Source organism: Telmatherina bonti (assembly GCF_933228915.1).
Source record: "Telmatherina bonti genome assembly, chromosome: 11".
In the NCBI taxonomy this organism is placed as follows: domain Eukaryota; kingdom Metazoa; phylum Chordata; class Actinopteri; order Atheriniformes; family Telmatherinidae; genus Telmatherina; species Telmatherina bonti.
This window is the reverse complement of record NC_136629.1, coordinates 24990203-25011872: the sequence shown is the minus strand read 5'-3', so window position 1 is coordinate 25011872 and position 21670 is coordinate 24990203. Positions and strand designations below refer to the sequence as shown.

General features: G+C 39.1%; 1 protein-coding gene across 1 annotated transcript; it reads left to right on the top strand.

Moving 5' to 3' along the window:
- Positions 1–7082: 7082 nt before the first annotated feature.
- fuom (fucose mutarotase) lies at positions 7083–10417 on the top strand (the record flags this gene model as incomplete). Its single annotated transcript, XM_079249029.1, has 6 exons — positions 7083–7167; positions 7346–7414; positions 7496–7566; positions 9560–9658; positions 9755–9828; positions 10197–10417. The coding sequence occupies 6 exons, from the start codon at positions 7083–7085 to the stop codon at positions 10261–10263; spliced, it is 465 nt and encodes a 154-aa protein (XP_079105155.1). The 3' UTR covers positions 10264–10417.
- Positions 10418–21670: the final 11253 nt, after the last annotated feature.

The window sequence follows — 21670 nt, the reverse complement described above, 5'->3', positions numbered from 1 at the left end:
TCCTCTCGATGTGGAGGAGCAGCGGCTCTACTCTGAGCCCCTCCCGGATGACCGAGCTCCTCACCCTATCTCTAAGGGAGAGCCCAGCGGAGGAAACTCATTTCAGCCGCCTGTATACGAGATCTCGTTCTTTCGGTCACGACCCACAGCTCATGACCATAGGTGAGGGTAGGAACGTAGATCGACTGGTAAATCGAGAGCTTCGCCTTCTGGCTCAGCTCCTTCTTCACCACGACAGACCGGTGCAGAGTCTGCATTACTGCAGACGCCGCACCGATCCGTCTGTCGATCTTGTGCTCCATCCTTCCCTCACTCGTGAACAAGACCCCGAGATATTTAAACTCCTCCACTTGAGGCAGGAACTCACTCCCGACCCGGAGAGGGCAATCCACCCTATTCCAGCTGAGGACCATGGTCTCAGGTTTGGAGGTGCTGATTCTCATCCCAGCCGCTTCACACTCGGCCGCGAATTGCTCAAGCGAGAGCTGGAGATCACGACCAAATGAAGCCAACAGGACCACGTCATCTGCAAAAAGCAGGGACCCAATCCTGAGGCCACCAAGTCGGATCCCCTCAACACCTCAGCTGCACCTAGAAATTCTGTCCATATAAGTTATGAACAGAATCGGTGATAAAGGGCAGCCTTGGCGGAGTCCAACCCTCACCAGAAACTAATCCGATTTACTACCGGCAATGCAGACCAAGCTCTGACACCTGTCGTACAGGGACCGGACAGCTCGCACAAGGGGGTCCGGTACCCCATACTCCCGGAGTACCCCCCACAGGAGCCCCTGGGAGACACGGTCGAATGCCTTCTCCAGGTCCACAAAGCACATGTAGACTGGTTGGGCAAACTCCCATGCCCCCTCCAGGACCCCAAAGAGGGTAAAGAGCTGGTCCACTGTTCCGCGACCAGGACGAAAACCACACTGCTCCTCCTTAATCCGGGATTCGACTATCCGGCGGACACTCCTCTCCAGGACCCCTGAATAGACCTTCCCAGGGAGGCTGAGGAGTGTGATTCCCCTGTAATTAAAAAGGGGTCCCCCTTCTTAAAAAGGGGGACCACCACCCCAGTCTGCCAATCCATCGGTACTGCCCCCGATGTCCACGCAATGCTGCAGAGGCGTGTCAGCCAGGACAGCCCCACAGCATCCAGAGCCTTAAGGAACTCCGGGCGGATCTCATCCACCCCCGGGGCCTTGCCACCAAGGAGCTTTTTGACCACCTCAGCGACCTCAGCCCCAGAGATAGGAGAGTCCACCCCTGAGTCCCCCAGCTCTGCTTCCTCATCGGAAGATGTGTTGGTAGGATTGAGGAGGTCTTCGAAGTATTCCTTCCACCGACCCACAATGTCCCAAGTTGAGGTCAGCAGCTCCCCACCTCCACTGTACATAGTGTTGATGGAGCACTGCTTCCCCCTCCTGAGCCGTCGGATGGTGGACCAGAGTCTCCTCGAAGCCGTCCAAAAGTCTTTCTCCATGGCCTCGCCGAACTCCTCCCATGCCCGAGTTTTTGCCTCAGCAACAGCCGAAGCCGCCCGCTGCTTAGCCCGTCGGTACCCATCAGCTGCCTCCAGAGTCCCACAGGCCAAGAAGGCCCGATAGGACTCTTTCTTCAGCTTGACGGCATCCCTCACTGCTGGTGTCCACCAACGAGTCCTGGGATTACCGCCACGACAGGCACCAACGACCTTACAGCCACAGCTCCGGCTAGCCGCCTCAGCAATAGAGGCATGGAACACAGCCCATTCGGACTCAATGTCCCCTGCCTCACTTGGGACATGTTCGAAGCTCTGCTGAAGGTGGGAGTTGAAGCTCGCTCTGACAGGGGACTCAGCCAGGCGTTCCCAGCAGACCCTCACAACACATTTGGGCCTGCCAGATCTGACCGACTTCCTCCCCCACCATCTGAGCCAACTCACCACCAGGTGGTGATCAGTTGACAGCTCCCCCCCCCTTCACCCGAGTGTCCAAGGCATGTGGCCGCAGGTCTGACGATACAACTACAAAATCGATCATCATACTGCGGCCCAGGGAATCCTGATGCCAGGTGTACATATGGACACTCTTATGTTGGAACATGGTGTTCTTTATGGACAATCCATGATGAGCACAGAAGTCCAATAACAAAACACCATTTGGGTTCAGAGGGGACCATGCCTCCCAATCACTCCTCTCCAGGTCTCACTGTCGTCGCCCACGTGAGCATTGAAGTCCCCCAGCAGGACAATGGAGTCCCCAGAAATTCAGTCCCCACCCTCCAGCACTCCCTCCGAGGACTCCAGAAAGGGTGGGTACTCTGAACTGCTATTCGGTGCATAAGCACAGACAACAGTCAGGACCCGCCCCCCACCCTGAGGCGGAGGGAAACTACCCTTTCATCCACTGGGGTAAACCCCAACGTGCAGGCACCAAGCTGGGGGCTGATGAGAATGCCCACACCTGCTCGGCGCCTCTCACCATGAGCAACTCCAGAATGGAAGAAAGTCCAGCCCCTTTCGAGGGTACTGGTTCCAGAACCCAAGCCATGAGTCGAGGTGAGTCCAACTATATCTAGCCGGAACTGCTCAACCTCTCGCACAAGCTCAGGCTCCTTCCCCACCAGAGAGGTGACGTTCCACGTCCCTAGAGCCAGCTTCTGCAGCCGGGGATCGGACCGCCAGGGGCCCCGCCCCTTGCTGCCGCCCAGCTCACATTGCACCCGACCACTACGGCTCCTCCCGCAGATGGTGAGCCCACGGGAGGTGGAGCCCATGTAACCCTTTCGGGCTGAGCCCGACCGGGCCCCATGGGTAAAGGCCCGGCCACCAGACGCTCGCTCTTGTACCCCACCTCCAGGCCTGGCTCCAGAGGGGGGTCCCAGTAACCCGCGTCTGGGTAAGGGAACATTTCTGCCCGAGTTTGTGTTCATCATAGGGTCTTGTGAGCCGTACTTGGTCTGGTCCCTCCCCTAGACACCTGTTTGCCATGGGTGACCCTACCAGCGGCATAAAGCCCCAGACAACATAACTGCTAGGATCTTTGGGACACACAAACCCCTCCACCACGATAAGGTGACGGCTCAGGGATCATTAATTCACCATTAGCCTAAAAAAACACAATTGTCTTGTCGCACAAATGCATGCAAAATAATAAGAAAAATATCAATGCAGCAGATTTGCATGAAACTTGAATTGTTTAGAGGAGTTGATCATAATTGCAGTATTTTTTTAAATAAGGATTTACTTAAAAAAAAAAAAGGCTTTGGAATATTTAACAAATAGGCTGATCACTTTTTGATTAGCCTATGAAGTTTTGCATCTGTCAAAAGTAGTTAAAAATATCCAGTGCAACTTTTTAAAATAAAAATCATAATTTTGACTTCAAAGACAACACCAGAACAAATTTGGTTAGTGTGTGCTTTCTTTTGCTGCTCCAGTCATCAGGAGACTTCTTTTCTGCCTCTGATCTTCACACGGAGGCACCCCATATTTTCACAAGGCCGTGGCCTAATTGATTTTTTTTTTTTTTTCCAAATTCAATAACTCCCTAGAGCTTGCTCTCTCTCTTGTCAGCCCCCTTGAACAAAACTTTAAAAAGGAGGAGGGAAAAAAAGCCTTCACATTCTCACTGCGGGGATGCACAAAAGTCTGCAGAGAGGACCTGAAAAGATACTCGTCTTTGAGGCTGCCGAAAGGTCAAAATAATAAATGTAGACTCAATTGAGGCTCTCCACGCACACAAAGAGGGTAAAACGTTACAATTTGGCACCGCAGAACCTCATAGCGTGATAAACTCATTTAAAGAAGCCGAAATAAAGCAAAACCAGCATGAGTCCGGAGAGGGAGAAGGAGGCTTTCAAATTTGGCAGGCAGGCCCAGCTCTTGAGAGGCTCCTTTCTCCTGTCAAGCAGAATCCAATCTCTGTCCCTGCAAAATCTACCGTCAACAGCAGTGACTCTTCATCAAGTGGCTGACTTTACAGTTTAATGGTCTCATAAAACCAGTAAATAAGCTATAATAGAGCAAAATAAGGCCTAAAACCTGGATCAGCCAATATGAAAGAAAGTAGTCATATAATAGTTTTCCATAAGAAGTACAGTGCAATGATGAACTATCAGTTTTTCAGACAAGGAACTTTAGTTAGTTTAGTTTAGTTTTCATTCTTCTGCTGTAGAAAAAACTAAAACCATATTACACAATTATCCAGATTTATTCCCTTTTTTAAAACAATTTATTGCAGAATAGTCATTATGGGCAGCAGCTGCACAGACATTTTGATGCACCATGTCGCTGCAAAAAGTATGAATAAGCTTTTATATATGCTATAAATGCTTCTGACAAAAAATTAAGCATATTCCTCAAATGAAAGAATGTACCTCATTAACTAGCCTATAGTTAACCTTTCAGGTCAGCTTCATTTGACCTCTAAACTTTTGAATGCAAATGTAGCCAACATTTCAATGTTTTGGATACTAATTGCACAACAAACAGACCCAAGCATATTTTCAACACTGGTGTTGCCCAAGGCTGTGTCCTGAGCCCAAACCTCTTCTGATTTCAATATTATTTACTCATCTTTGTCTATTTGTAGTAAACATTTGATATGTGGCTGCCAATATGAAAGAGAAGATTACCACTAAACAAAGTTTTGCTGCGCCCTGCTGTTGACAATAAAGATTTTATTCTATTCTATTCTATACTGATCCCTAAGGTGATTATTTGACAAGACGTGTTACCCATTAATTGATCACTAAAGGTTTGCAGAATGAAAAACAGAGGTTTTAATTCTAGGTCTAATGTTCATACTTTGACATAATTGGAACAAGATTAAAAATAAATTGATTTGACTTGACTTGTTCTAAACATTCAATCCCAAAATTATTATTCCTAACTTTTTGTGCATAGACAATGCTTGCATGATGTCACTGTGGCTTTTACCATCATGCTGGCGGAACCCGGACATGATTTTGCCAATGATTACGGCCATTTACCTCTCCAAGGTCCAAGGAGATTATCTTTTTTTTTTGGATCTGACTTGGCAAGGGTCATGAGAGGTGTAGCAGTAACTCCTGTTCAGAGAACAGAAGACCAGAGCTTGCAGCAGCAGGGTTTGTTCTGCTCTTAATAAATACCATGAAAATTTCTGTCAAACATAAGGAAATACCCTCACTGATTATCTCTTTGAAACTTTATACAACAGAAAAGTGCATAACCAGAATCCTGCATTTTAAGGACTACACACTTTAGACATTTACCCTGTAATTCAATTTCATTAACAATCAAGCACACATAACAACAAGATTAAATGTTTTTTTCAGTGATACATTCAGTGCACATATCAACCTAACTTATCATTTATGCCCTTGTTGGGTTACCATCGTTGTTAGATTAACTCAGCTAACTTAACATTACATCGCATGGCATGTAAACACGTGTTCTCAATGGCTCTGACTGCATTCTTGCTACATTACACATTTCCACTCCATCAGAGCTCACATATCTGCTTTCTCAGAACTTCTTTTAGGTTTTGTGCCATCAACTAACTCGTAATTGACAAATAGAATCCACCTGTTTACATAAGAGAGACAGAAGAAAGGAGCTTGCGGTCAACCAGCGACAGGATTTATTCTGCTGGGTCTCTCTTGAGTACCTCACAATACTATGCGCCCTCTGGTGGTGACTACATGCCACAATATTATAGGGGAACAACCATAGACTGTATGGTAACAACAGTAAAGCAACTGAGTTTTCTCTCAATTTTTCAACACTATAAGGGAATAATAAAATACGAAAAATATTTTGAGGGTCTAGTTCAACTTTTTTAAAAAACAAAACAAAACATTCTAGACCCTTTACAGGCGCTTATCTGTCTCTGTGTTAGCAAATTTACTAAAAACTACTGGGAGGTTTTTTGTCATTTACTTTCTTGACAAACGGTCTTTTAACTTAGATTCATAAAATTGTTGGAGTGATCGGAAAGTAATTTGGAAATTGGATTTTTTAACAAGATTCTTTACAATATTGATGGAAATGAGCTGCTTGGCAAGGGTCTGCACTCTGAGTCTGTATGTTACTAGCATAGACTAGTAAAGTCCATAACTTTTGAGTAGTGTTGCTGACAGACAGACAAACCAATGTGGCCAAATACATGACCTTTACCTTGACGGAGTTTAAAAAAAACAAAACAAAAAACAAACAAAAAACAAACAAAACAAAAAAACAAAAAAAACTTTATCCTACTGGATCTGATGGCAGATCTACTCTGAAACGTCTGAAGTGAAAACAGTCCTCACTGAATGTCTGACAGAAAAACATTGTGTGGAAAGTGAGATCAGTTTTTTGTTTCCCTTTTCCCCCAGTCTCTCCCTCTCTTTAGCACATGTTCTGTGGTCATAGAAAGGATTCCTCAGCATTTTTTTTCTGCTATCCAGCTGAGGGTTTTTCTGGCTCAGATGAAACAGACCGGGTGGAGTGGTTTTCATCTGACAAATATTTTCATTATCTCACATTCTTGGCCTCAGAAAGCGTGTCGGCATAACACATTTGACAGAGTATGTTTTGAATTAAATTCCCACCCAATGTCAGAGACAACAGAGACCATTACCACGTTGCACTATAGGCTAGTGACATCTTTTTAAATGGGTTCTGATACTTTAGGATAATTTAAAGATTTGCTCTTTCTCAGAATATTTATCATAATCATAGCAAAACATGAACTACATATTTTGTCTTGTGTAACATCTCTCATGGGATGTCACATCTTGGTTTATTTTACCTATTGTTCAACTAAAAATGTTTGTTTCCAAATATAACCAATCAGATCTGACTACGTAGGCATGCGTCTGGATACATTGGGCGTTTTTGCTGAAGTCTTATCATATTAAGCACATTTCTTACTTTATAAACCGGCTGAAATTTTTCATGTCACGATCAAAAACTAATATATAGCTATAATAAATGCATTAAACTCAACTAACAAAATTTCCCTTATTTTTTTCTTGCTTCCGGGTTTACGATCTTTGTTGAAACGAAGGCGGAAATAGTTGGAGTAACTTCTCTTGATTCGATTCTCCGTTTTCTGACCTCTTTGGCTGTCAGTATGGTCGTCTTGAAAGGAATCCCCTCTGTTTTATCACCTGAGCTGCTGTATGTTCTCGCTAAAATGGGCCATGGGGATGAACTAGGTATGATTTGTAACTTTATGCACATGCCATAATTGCTAGTTGCGACAGGTTTCAATATGCACAATGTCGGGCAGTATTGTAAATAGTCCTGTCAAGATCGGGAAGAGGGTGAGGGCAAGCTTTCCGGGATCATTAACCTGTTGCTACAACACCAGACGCTGACATGGACTTTTTTCAGTACTTGCAGATGCTAATTTCCCAGCATCTTCCATTTGTGCTTGTGGTCCGAAAGAGATAAGAGCTGATGGTATGTAATATACGTATACATTTAATTTTAAATATTGGTGTGTCCACACACCAATGTGTAAACTGCATTTCATCCTGATAGGTTTGGCAATCCCAGGGCTTTTGGAGGCCATTTTGAAGCTGTTACCCCTGGATACCTATGTCCCTCATCCGGTACGGGGCCACAAATAAGTAGATGAGACAAATTACACTCTCTTAATTAAAAAAAAAATTTCATATAAACCAAACCATACTGTATATAATAGTGAATGGTCAACATAAAGTCTGAAATTTATCTAAACAGATTTTCAGAAACTGATTTTCAAATTAATCAAAGGTTCCAAGATTGTTCCATAAGTTTTCTGTTTGTTTAGTGCACCTCATCACATTTAAGCTGTGATGTGTTGCCTTTTAAGGGCTGTCTCCTGGCAATCCTTCCAAACAAATCATATTTATTCAGTATCATTCCCTGTTATAGTTATATAGAGCAGCAGATTTTAAGATTCTTTTACTTGTTTATTAATGTCTTAATGGTCTTTGGGGCTTCTTATTTATCTGACCTTCTTTTTTAATAATGAGCCCTCGCAGACCCTGAGGTACTGGCCTAAACTAACTAAAACATACGGTGAGGCCTCTTTCCATTATGATGGTCCCCGACTGTGAAACAGCCTGCCAGAAAACCTCAGCGTCACAAATACTGTTGATGTTTTTAAGAAGAGGCTCAAGACCCATCTTTTTAGCTTAGCATTTAACTGAAGTTTACTTTTATTTTATTTACTTATTTTATTTAATAAATTTATTTATTCATTTATCTATTTATTTATATTTACTTTTTTTCATTTTATATTATCTAACCTCTTCTTTTTAGCACATTAGGATAAAGTCCTTTTATGTATATTTTTGTTATTGTTGCTCTTATTTCTTCTTACTGTTTCTTAAGGTTCCTTAACTTCTGTTTTCAACTAAAGTGTTTTCCTGCTGGGGATCCAGCACGCTGGGGGCCCTGCCTGTTTGCTTTGGTGGCTATTGCCATGGCGACTGCTCCTGTTTGGGTGGCGCGGGGTCCAGCCCTGCAGCTTCACTGCTGCGGGCCCCTGGCTTTGGCCCTTGGCTGCCTGGGAGTTGTGCGGTTGCTTTGGCGGCGGCCCCTATGAGCATGCAGGGACTGGCTCCTGGTGTGGATGGATCCCGAGATATTGTTTCCTCACATCAGCTTCAAGTCAGACGTTTATCTCTTAATTTAATGTTTTATCTGTTTTATTAATTATACCTGTGTTCAGTTAAAGAGACAGTCTGCTGTCTTTCCTTGTGTGTGTATGAGTGTGTGGAAAGAGCTTGCGTCTTTATTGTTTTTAAATGTCTTGTTATCAACTCTTTATTTTAATCCTTAGGACTTGGTTTTATCTTGTAAAGCACTTTGTGTTGCCCATGGCATGAAAAGTGCTCAAGAAATAAATTTAGATTTAATTTGATTTGATATATTAACATGTAGCTCTATTTTTTTTAAAAAATATTTTCTATATAAAACATTTTAAAGCCGTTTCCTTAAGCATTATAGTTATAATGGATATTTTCATTCCTGGAAAGACTGGCAACTGTCATACATGTATTTCATTTGTGGATAATTCTTCTAATGGAAAACTGATGAATTCCAAATTGTTGGGAAATAATGTTAAATGATGTGCAGAAAAAAAAAAGATCTTTTAAGATCATTTCTGTCTTTGGTATTGTGTCAAGATGCACAAAGGTTTCAGAGCAGCAAACTGACAACATTGTTGCTTTTACAGAGTGGCTCAGACTTACTGATAATTTATTAATCAAAATACAGAGGATTTGCAGCACTTTACCTTCTTAGTTGTTATGGAAGCAACAGGCGTGCACTTTTCACACATTGCTTCAGCTTATTGGCTTATTTTTTGATAAATTATGGTGTAACATCATGCTGTTGTCAGTCTCAAGTTTTATTTTATTAATTGTAAGATATAAAAGAGACCAAATGATTCTTATTATTTCTTTTTGTGTAAAACCTCGGACTTGACAGTTTGTCGTTTATTTTTAACATAATTATTTGGCAAAACCACTGAGTGATGTTTTCTGTTTTTCTGTCAGCTGATTTTGTGCAGAACCTTTCTATTATTGCTGTATTTATTGAACATTTTTTGCACAGGCAGCAGTCATGGATTTGGTAGACAGTGACAAGCAAAGATGTTTAGAAGTTCCTGTGTGGGGAACCTACACACAGCTCCTAAACCAGGCAGGTTCTCAGGTAGGACAGCCTGTCTCCTAAACATTAAAGCAGCCTGTAAGTAAAAGAAAATTCTGTGTTTAGACTCTTTTTTTTGTCATTCCTGTTTGCATACAGACTCCTTTGGAGAAGTTGGAAAGATATGCTTTCTATGAACGAGCCAAGAAGGCATACGCTGTTGTAGCAACAGGGTTGGTTTTAACAGATTTTTAAAAAATGATTTATTTCTGCACGTGTGTAAGCAAAATGAAGATAAAAATGTTTTGGTGTGTGAAAGCTGATTAAAAATGAAGTCAGTTTCTACCCCACAAAACCAAATTAATCGTCATCGTGTGTTATTCCACTACATTTTGGCTAAGTGTTAATCCATAATTTGTGACATTTTGTTTCATTGTATACAAATAACTTTTCTTACAAATCTGGAATTTAGATATCTTCAATTGGGGAGATTCTTTATAAATATTTAAAGTCCACATGTTCTACAAAATCTGCACCTCAAAGCGCATTATATGAAACTTTTAAAACCATGTTAATATTTTCCTTTTCATTATTTCCTCAGTGAAACTGCTCTGTATGGTAACCTGATACTGAAGAAAGGAGTCATTCCTGCTGAGATGCTGCAGTGAAGCACAGATGTTTTGCTCCAAGTGTAATTTGGATTACTTTTGTAAATTACCAAATAGTTCAGTTTAAGTTCTTCAGTGCAGCCAGGCACCAGGCCAGTGAATATTTATGAATGAAGCAGATTTGTCATTTTACCCAGCTTCCATCTGAAATTGCAATATTAAAAAAACGTTGCCAATCTATAATTAATACAGTAAATATTATTTTATTAGTCTCTAGTTTACGTGAACCAAACACATTTGTATATTCTATGACCTTTGCAGTCTGAACTTCCTTCAATTAATAAAACATGAAAAGTGTGATGAAAGTGTCTTTATTAAGATGCATGAGTGACACAGATTCAAACATTTCTGTTGCTTTAAGGCAATTTAATTTAATAAAATGACACTTAAGATTTATATACTAGGAGCTGCACTCCCTCAGCCCATTGTGCGTAGATCACCGGTGGTAGACGTCATCCATATCTTCCTCTGGCTCACTGTACTTCCCTTGAAACGGCAAATCCACAGCAGCAGCAGCAGCAGCTTTAGTGTTCTCTTGATTAAAGACTGGCATGAGTGAATCTTTGTGGTAAATGTCATCCATGTCCTCCTCGGGCTGAAGCTGAACTCTGAACCCACTCCTCAACTCCTCCCTTGCTTTGTTGTAGGCAACATTCAAGTCTTCATTAGGTTCTTCTGCTGCCCCTTTCTCAAAAGCAGGGTGGTCGATATAATCTCTGTCTTCTTCTGCTTCCTGCCTGTACTGGATTTTGGCATCTTCCTGTCGCAGCTCTTCTTGGATGTCAGCAGCAGGTCCCAGGTTCTGTATTTGAACTTGAAGCAGCTCAGGCACTGAAGGGTGATACAGCTCATCCAAGTCTTCCTCAGCTTTCAGGGGCTGTTTGTTCTGTCCACTGACTGTCATGCTCTTCCAAATCCTCATATGGGGGTCAATGTCATGCTGAATCCCATCCATGTCCTGTGGAAGCTCCACTTCCACTTTAAAAGATAGCATCCCTTTGTCATCTATGGCCCTAAAATGAGAAATTTGCAATGGAAAATTTCAGCTTCATGGGTAGGCCCACAACCCTGTAACCCTGTTGGATTAAGCAGCATGGACTATGGATGGATAATTTTCATTTCACCATTCATTATCAGCACCTCAAAGATGATTCACTTTTAATTTAAGGAAGTGGTAGCTTACTCAGCAGTTTCCTGGATTGCATCATCTGCATGTTTATTCTGTGAAGGAGCAAAAACGTTGAACAAATTTCTATCAAAAATGCAAATCAATGACCTTTAAAACATATCCAAGCCATCGGAGTGGTGATGTGATGTCCATGTGAAAAAAGAATCTAGAGAAATAAATACATACCCAGGGCTTTCCTGTGATGCAGTATATCAGCGAAACACAAATTATCAAAGAAATCCTATGAAGTAAGAGATTCTGAATTAATATATAGCAACAATCTCCATTTGTCTTTAACATTAATCACAGTCACACAAATAAACTATGCAGCCAACAAAAGTATTAAAACTACACTAACTACCAGAAAACAAGTTTAAACAGATTGTAGCTTTCCTACCTGAACATGGTGTCTCTTTAAGCTTTCAGCTAAACGTTTAGAAGAGACTCTCAGTATACTTGGTGAGGACCTGAACGGGCAAAGTTCTACCAATAAACCTTTCATGTTTTCTTGACCTTTGTATCTTTTGAATTCAGCTTTGTCAGCTGTAAGTTATCCATCCATCTCTATCTAATCAACATCATAACATTGTTTCTGTACTTTCACCGCAACACATATTATATGTTATTTTAATGTATTGTTATTGAAAACTGTCATGAATGTTAATATAGTTTAAAAAATAGCTTCACTTTCTATACTTCTATGAATAAATATGTACAAATTTGCTTATTAGTCATTTATTAATGCCTGGACGGTTATCATAAGGTCATTTTTATCATGCAGAAACAGTTCCTCTTGTCTTATATTAAATGTAAAGTCAATTTGGTCAATGTTACCGACAGCACATTTGTGGTTAAAAAGTACAACACAGATAATTAACAGTTTAGTCAGTTTTGCATCAATTCAACTATGTCATAACCAGTTGTCATAGAGATTTCTTTGTAACCTAGTGGGAGGAAGGGTCCCAATGCCCGCGGGAAAAAACATTTTTTAAACATGTTTCTTTTGTTTTTTAAGATCCATAAAGTATTTACTTACGATTTTTGCTTGTTGTTGCGGTCAACTATTGCCTCATGATGATGTTTTTGTGGTAATTTTGAATTTATCTGCAAAAATGACAATAAAACATCAATTTTCTCCTAAACCAGACTTCATATTGAGAAAAATGATACACTTTTTCTAATCTCTTCTATACCAGGAATCAACCTGAGGGGCTACAAGATGGTGGAACCACTATTTATCAGAGAAATATTAATTTTGACTAACTTAGTATTGCTAAAAAAACGTTTTAAAATGTTCTGTGAGTTCATAATTTCTCTATTTTAATAGCTGCAGTTGACGCTGTTTTGCAGTGCAATGAAAAGCCTAATTAGTCCCTTTGCCAGCGAGATGCAACTTATCAGGACTCATTCATGGAATGAGCTTCAACGCTAAAGGGAGTGACTCATTTAGAATTCAGCATTGTACACAACATGACAACTTCATTGGAATTCCTTTTCTTTTTTTCTTATTGTATCAGTGTTTGGGTATAACTCTTACTTATTTTTTTCTTTTAAGTTAGTTCTTATTCTGTTGTTATTTTTCTACTTTACATTATTTTTTCTCAAATTTCCATTCTTCAGAAGATCATAATTTTCTCTTGCAGGACAAACATTTTAACTATTTGATGAATTGTAATAGTATTTAGCACAGGTGTAGAGTGCATTTCTTCTTTTTTTTTATTTTTTATTTTTATTTATTTTTTTTTTAAGAAGATTTTTTCAAATAAGGCTTTTAGTTGTAAAAGTTAGTCAAGGTGTGCATCGAGCCACAACTCATCTTTCAGCTCTGACTTTGTGTTTGTTCCTGACAGATTCAGCAGGCAGAGAATGTCATCATCGTTAGCACATTCACTTGTGTTACACTGAAACCACACATTCACAGTTTTTAATTTGTTTACAATGGAACTCATTGATTCAGTGCTGTTCAGTGTCTATAGACAAACATGCATCTGCACCTCTTCTCTAATTGTCCCACTCACATATGCACTATATGTCATACAGTAGGTGCATGCAGCACAGGCTAGCTAAAGATGGAGCCTCTTAGTAACATGGCTGTCATTCTACTGAATGAGCAGTAGCTGCATTAGTACCACCCATTAAAACAATTTATTCCTTAGTTTTGTACTTTAATTTATTCTGGTACTTGGCCAATAAATTATTCAAAATAGGAAACAGTTTGCAAAATGTAAAAGAAAACCCTTGAATACACATAATATCACAGTAACATAAAGCAGAGATACTCTACATACTGGGATTGCTTTCAAAATGGGGTTTCCTCATTTGCAAATGAAATTTATAACAGCAGACAAAATATTCAAAGTCTGACAGCTTGAAAAGGCTATCTGCCCTTTACATACACATTTATTATTGGAGGAAAGATTGAATGTACATGATTAGTTTGAAATGATATTGCCAGGCATCAAAGATACTAAATCAATCCAGTCACACTGTTAGTGCTTCAAAGTAGAAAAGTTTTATGTCCGTTGTACAGTTCTTTAATTACAACCCAAATATGAATGTTTGTTTTGGTTGAAAAGCCATCTCAAAAGTAAATTGTATCTTATAACATAAAGACCTTTAAATGGCATGATTACATTTTAGCATGTGTTGTCATTGGTGACATGAAAAGTCCTCATTGGAATTCATACAAAAGCAAGACAGCTAGGAAGTCAACATGAGACTTAATGACGTCTCATGACAACTGGATTCAGCCCACTGTCCTACAGAATATGAGCATCAAGACACAGCAGACACTTCTTGCTCCGTTCAAGGGATGGCTCCAGCATGTCTGCTGCTTATCTGTCTTCTCTATCAGATCCATATGTACAAGCCCAATATTTCTTCTCTACAAGCCCCTCACCCAGGTCACTGAGTGGTCTGCTGCCCAAAACAAGAAGGAAAATGTCAGACATCTGTAGGTTAATCTGTGAAAAATTAGATATGACCATTGTGTGATTATGTAATACCATAGTACTACTGTATTTATACAGGGATTTACCATTGTAATTAGGCAAATATGTTAATTTGACTTGATTGCAAAAAGTTATTTTTCTTGTTCTTGTAGCCTCTATTCTTAAGAAGTCCTTAGAAGTTGTTACATATTCCATAAGAAGTTCTCTCTTCTTATGGAATATGTGACAAGTTTTAGATGTAACTAAATGTCAAGCTACAAGCAGCTGCTAGATTGGATATTGAGAGTGGGTTTACTTCCTAGGAGCAATCATAATACGTTGCAATTCATCCAAAATTGGAGATGCACTACATATTAAGCTTGCATTTCAGTCTGGAGATGAAGTCTCCCAGAAAGAAGAAGTCTTGAAAGAGATTTCATTTACAAAGCAGACCAAAGTCTATACCAGTCTGTCTCGAGTGCACACACATCTTCAAACACCTTTCATGTGAAGCCCAGCAGCTGCCAGCAGGGTTTAACTGCAAATACTTCCCTGTTGGGCTCATTTGTGTACTGATTGATCCTCTCAGTAGCTGAAATGCATATAGAAAATCTAAACACAAGGATACCATAAATAAAAGGTAGTGAAGAAGTTCAATTTTTTAGAACCTCAATGACATTTGACATTAAAAAAACATAAATGAATATATGTGCCCCATTTACCTAACTACTTACATTGTCAGCTGTGAAGATATTCAGTTATTATCAGACTCGAAAAAAAGATATGCACATGGTAATGGTGAAATATTTCCTTATGAACCTTTAACCCCCGCTACCCTCTCCACCCACTCCACACCCCAACAACTAAGCTTTACACAGGGTGTAGCGATAGTGTCTTAATACCTCTAAAAGCTAGCTGATATTTTATGTCATCGGCCAAATGCATCAGCAGTTAATATGTTCTTCTCTTCCTGTTCCATACACATACACAACACATACCTCTACTTATATCTCAGTATTGCCAAACTGTGGAGCAGTTTACGACTGTCCATGCACTGCATCATGCAAGACAAGCCTTTTAGAGAATGTAAGCAGTAAGTAACAACAGCAAGTAATGACAGCAACCAATAAACTGGGAAATACACTCACAGTCAAACAATGTTATTGCACCAAATGCAAGAAGAGAGCCAAAAGTAAATTGCTTGTCTGTAACTGTTTAAATGCGGCCTGGACTCATGATTTATGCCTGTAAGTGTGGGTTAGAAAACATGCAGCTCAACAGTTGATGGGATAGACCACCAAAATGAATTTTTGACTAAATTCCCATTTTAAAGTAATTTATCCAGGCTTCTCTAGGTTGTAATGTTTCTCTCTTATATTTGTTGCTGTCGTACTGCAAATGGTTGTAACACAACTTTATATTTATTTCTAGTGTAGGACACAGGATATTAATATGTCACTACAACTATAAGTTATCAACTGTTTTTAAAATGTCAACAAAGTGTAAAATCTGATGTGCTAGCTGTCAGTGCATTGATGCTTCCAGGAATGCAGCCGTCATGTGTCCACATGACTGAAAGGAGCATTGTTATCAAGATGTCTTTAACTGAGTAGAAACAAATAGAGACCATAATATTTAACATTAGGCTCCACTCCATCTTTACTGAGTATGAATTACTGTTTGAAATAAAGAAAAAAAACAGAAAAGCTCCTGCACACTAAAACAATCATCAGCATCAACAACTCATCATCACTGTCATTACTATCAGTAAATCCCATAACAGTCGTTCCAGAGTACAGAGCTGTGTTTGAGGCTAACCACCCCTTTGCCTTTGCATGCAGTCTTCCGTTACATCCCCCCACACTCAAAACATTTTGGAAAGCTGAGGTTTTCTAAAGCACTAAAATTAACTCAATGATCTACAATTAACTTAAGTGATGCTTCACCAACATCCATTAAACACACATCAGACATCTAACAGTGGAGTTTACAGTTTGGATTACAGAGCTTGAGGAAAGACCTCCATGGAAGAGGTTAACATGAAATCTAGTGACTTCTCAGTTTTTTCAGGGGGTTTTGGTGACATAGTCTTTCATACTGTGCTTTCTTCGTTTGTTTTTTTTAATTTTTTTATAATGTTGTGATTTCTTAAGTGGAAAAAAAAACTCACTTAACAGGTTGAATTATAAAGAGGTCAAATGAGGGGAGTGATGATCCAGTTAGTCTGGGGTCCAGAGTCACCTGACAATTTGGCTCTGCATGTAATGCCCAAGACAGTTTTCTAGGAACAATGAGGCTGATGACAGCTGAGGCAGAGAAAAGGAGATGAACCCGGAGTTGCACAGGTCCACAGGAGACAGATAGAGGGGTGTGTTATCTGATGGCAGGATAGTGAGGAGGTCTTTCTTTGGAAGGAGACATTTTTTCATGGTGGGTAATCTGAAAAGGTGATGTGAATATCTGCCTGAAAGATAACCATTATCTATACTAGCTATGTGAACTGACACATTTCAATGCTTTGACAGTGTGTCACCCATGGAAATAATATATTAAGGATACAATATTGAAAAGGAAAGCTCAGGTGGTCCCTCTTTCTCTCTCCCACACACAAGTATACTGTACAGTTGTCTCCTCCCCCAATCACATCCCTCATAAACACAGTAAACATGTGGGAGCTGTTAAAGTAAGTTTAATAGCTATTTACTGTGTTTTGTGCACTTCTCATTAAACAGATTTTCCACTTGAGGAGACCTAATGTTTTGGAAAACTCTGTTTAATGAAACACACTTCATGCCAGCACTTGGCACATGTGGCTCTTGACAGTAATTAAAAGATCTGCCAACAATGGAGAAACGAGAAATGCAGAAACATGAACACTGACTTGTCCATGTCTGTGTGACTTTACAAAACTTCTACATGTTTTTTACCATCTCTTGAGTACAGAAAATAAACTGTAAAGATGAAACATTTAATCATCTTTTTTCTTTCCTTTCTTTTTCTAAAAATAAAGTTTCTCTAACTCCATTGAAAGTGAAGGGTAAAGTGACAGTTTTCATTTTGTTACAATGTGCATTTTTTCCAGTAATGTTACTGAGATGAGCACATTATGTCACAGGACTCTGTCAACAAGTTGATGTTTAAATTTGGTCTGAGACAGCACTTAGTTTCATATTGGACACTCCAATAGAGTTGAAAACCTGGTAAATGTTTACTCTGGCCAATGAGCTGCCAGCCAATCACCTGAAAACCAATCTTTAAGTCAAATAATCATTATAATGCACTGCAGAGCAAAGAGATACTGCTCCTGTGCAGACTTGTACATGGGCATTAATTACCTCAAATGATGCTGGCACGATATAAAACTTACAGAAAAGCCTTATGCTTTTTTAAAATGTATTTATTTATTTATTTATTTATTCTATAAATAAAAAAAGAAATAAAATAAAAGCATTAAGCTTTTCATTTTTATCGCTGCATTTCAGCAACGAAACAACTCTGAAGAAAACTTTTAAAAATGTCACTTCATAGGCAGTAAGTATGCAACATACAGCTTCTTTCTGTAAAGGGCTATGAAGTTCCATCAGGAAGTGGCAATAAGAGACAAATAAGTAGCTGCTAGCAATCAATGTATATATTTGGAGGAATAAAAAAACAAAAACAACCACTTTCGTCTTAAACAGGAAAAATGACTAAATATCCTCAGTGATTATTTTTAATTGGGTATGCCACATATATGCTCTTATACCCAAAACTATTTTGTGTGTGTTTTTTAAGGAGCAAAAACAGCCAATCATTTGATTATTAATGTGAGGAACACTTTCCACACATTAGAGATTTCCATATTTGGTCATGTATTCTGCAAATTATTTAAAAAGGGCAAAAAATCTTTCTAAAATTGAGATTTTATTTTTAATTTCTACATGTCAGCTTGAGAAACAGACACAGGTCAGACAGTTGTCTTGATGAAAAGTGATGGTGATGAAGCAACCTCTTTAGTCATAAGGTGAAAAAGAATCATTCAGAAAAAAAAACTGTTAAAAAGGCAATAATATTTGTTTTTCAACTATTAACTTAAATTTTCAGGTAGTTATGTACCCACATTATTACCATTTCTTTTAAAAGTATACAAACATTTTGTTGCCTTAGCTGTTTATACACTATTTACAGAGTAAACACTGATTGTTTAATCAAAATCAACCAGAAAGGGAAGCCAAAGTTATAATAGCCTAAAAAGGGACAGAAGAATAATAAGGTAACTATAGCGGTGCTAATCTAATGATGGGCACATACCCCAGTTTCCTCAGTCCTGTTTTCAGGCCATGTCTGATTACACAGCATTTTTCTTAATGTGACTTCCCCTGGGAAATTGTGATAAAGCTGTTAATTGACCTTCCACTGGCATCATTTCTGTAGTGCAGCCACTAATTTAATTAGGTGTATTACATGTTATAAGGTTATGGCTATTTTATAAATTCCTGTGAGACCAAATTGGCAGTTAGGTGATAATTATTTGTTTATTACAACCAGCAACCCTTTTTCAAGAGAAGAATTAATGTTCTTCATTGTGAACCTTGATTATAGCAGCTTTAACTTTTAGCTTTCAGCTTCAACTTTATTGTTATCTTATCTTTACAGTATCTACTTTTTTCAGGATTTATTAATATTGTGTTGCTATAATTCATGCCAGTAAAGAAAATAGCTCTGAGGGTGGTACATAGCAAACATTACGAACTTAAAGACACGGAGGGAAACAATCTAAACCAGCCCCCTTCTATCCCAGACACTGAACGCCTCTTTACTGGAGTCCAGCATAGCCCTAGTTGCCAGCTGGAGTACTCCTGACCTTTAACCTCTGACCTCCAGCCCCACAGAGATCACCACAGAGCCATCAACTGAATGAACCCAGAGGGGAGTGCATTCAAAAAGCAGAGTGAGCACAGGTGCTAACAACAAATACAGGTGTCTCACGCGCACACACACACTGGCTTCACTGCCACCCTTTACTCCCATACCTACAACTCACTGTGTCCAAACATCCACTGAGTTTTTCAAGCTCTGAATTGGTGTGTCAGAGTTTGCGTGTCACAGTCCCATCTGAGCTGATGCTCCTGCTTTAAAGAGAGGATCCTGCTGTTCTTTGATGGAAAGCTGCCTGCTACAGAAAGATCCGGTTACAAGTGCACCACACTTTCATCCTTATTGAAGAAACATGTGCTTGCTCTTCGGAGCTCTGTCGACAGATGAAACTCTGTTTTTAATACAGATGGATTTACATAGATCTAAATCAAAGATGCCTAAATAATTTTGCCACCCAATTAAAGGCCTTTTTATTGATAGCACCATAAAATATTTATCTCCATTATGTGACTTGAAGAGTGTTTTCCTGTTTTGCAAATATAATCTATCACAGTAAGAAACCATTACCAGCTTTTACAGATCTTCTACAAATCCACTGTAGCTTTTACAACAACTTCAATTCATGCCAAGTATTACAAAACTGCTTATTCTGGATTATTCAGTATCACGCAAACTATCCTTAGTGCAGTCAGAGGATGTGAGTCAGATTTCTGAATCTACTCCATCAGCAGACTGATCATTGTCCCTTGATGACTATTTTGGTAATGTCTAATAAGACTTGCAGTCATTGCGATCCCTGACCTTGGCTACCAGACCTTGCTTTGTTCACATACCATGCCCTGTGGAAAGTCTGGCTCCAACCCTTTCAAACCATAATTACATACCTGCAGAACTCAGACAACAGCGGAGTAAAGAGAGGAACAGCATGAAAGGAGAAGGGGTTGTCATCAGTGATATGTGATAGCTTGCTGCCACTTACTTTCTCCTGTATTTAATTGTTTTTCAAAGGACTGAAGTATATATATATATATATATATATATATATATATATATATATATATATATATATATATATATATATATATATATATATATATATAATAGATAAATTGGAGTGTATATATGCACACATTGGAGCAGATGCCATTGACAAGTCTACAGTCCTCAGGAGAAAGGAGATATGATGGGATAGAGCGACTAAATGATGCACTTTCAACGACGGAGTTACTGTGTGTTACTGGCAAATCATAGACATTGGATGAGTATGTTTTTTTCAGTAACAGGATACTTGACTACAACAGTTTTATTTATTTTCCGGTTTGGCTTACACAAAAAGAGTTTGGGCTACGTCTTTAGTCCAAGGAGTGTGTTTGTCCTTAGAATTTACGCTGAGATGTCTGCACTAAATTTCATAGCATCTTCCACGACTGCGGTCACAGTCTGGCTGTCTCTTGTCAGTCTGCTTGAGCTGCAATGAAAGTTCACATTCTCCACTTGACCTTTAAAAAATGGTCAACTAACTTCAGAAGAAAAAAATGACTCCTGGTTTAAGAAAGTGTGAGGCACATCAGTGTCAGTAAGCATTTATTTTATAATGATGGCAAGGTCAGCCACACAGTTTAAAGAGGTCTAATAGACATTTGAGTAAGCTTTGGTCTCATGCTTGTGAAAGCAGTTAAGGAAAGAGACAAACAGCCCCAGGGCCAGCAATAACAGAGTGGAACTGAACGGGGGAGTTGGGGAGACAGGAGAGGGAAAAATGAGACAGGGACTGATAGCATCTTCTTAGCCAACATAATTATATTAGACAGCTTAAGAGTCCATAATCTCTCAGATGGTTTCTTGTGTGAAATGTAAACAATAACAAAACAGTGCTCTGTAGAAATATTTCCGCAATGTTGGAGAAGGAGTGGGTGGCATAACTGAAATAACAACCATCGTTAATTGTGATGTGAATTTCACAAACGTATTAATACTTTTACAAATAAATGAAAAAAATCCACTTAAGCAAAATATCCTGTTAAGTTTCACCAAGTAAAATACCTTACAAAGAAACATAAGATTAAGTATGAACAAATAACTGACATACGACTGTCTTTTTTTAAAAAATTATTATTATTATTATTATTATTATTATTATTATTATTATTATTATTATTATTATTATTATTAATAATAATAATAAACGAGTTCTGAGGCAATTTAAACTTATTTAGTTTAATTAGAATATAACCTATGTTGTTTTTCCTAAAGCATTTGTCTCAAGTCACGTCTGATTTGATTTAGTCTAGCTTTAGTAACTTAGACATGAGGACTTATATAACATAAATGCAATTTTAATTACATGTGTTTTGTTTATAACCTATAGCACCAGTTCAAAACAGCTTATATTTCAAGAAACTTCAAACTGAAAATAAACAAGTTCAGTATAACTCCAATTTTATTATATTTT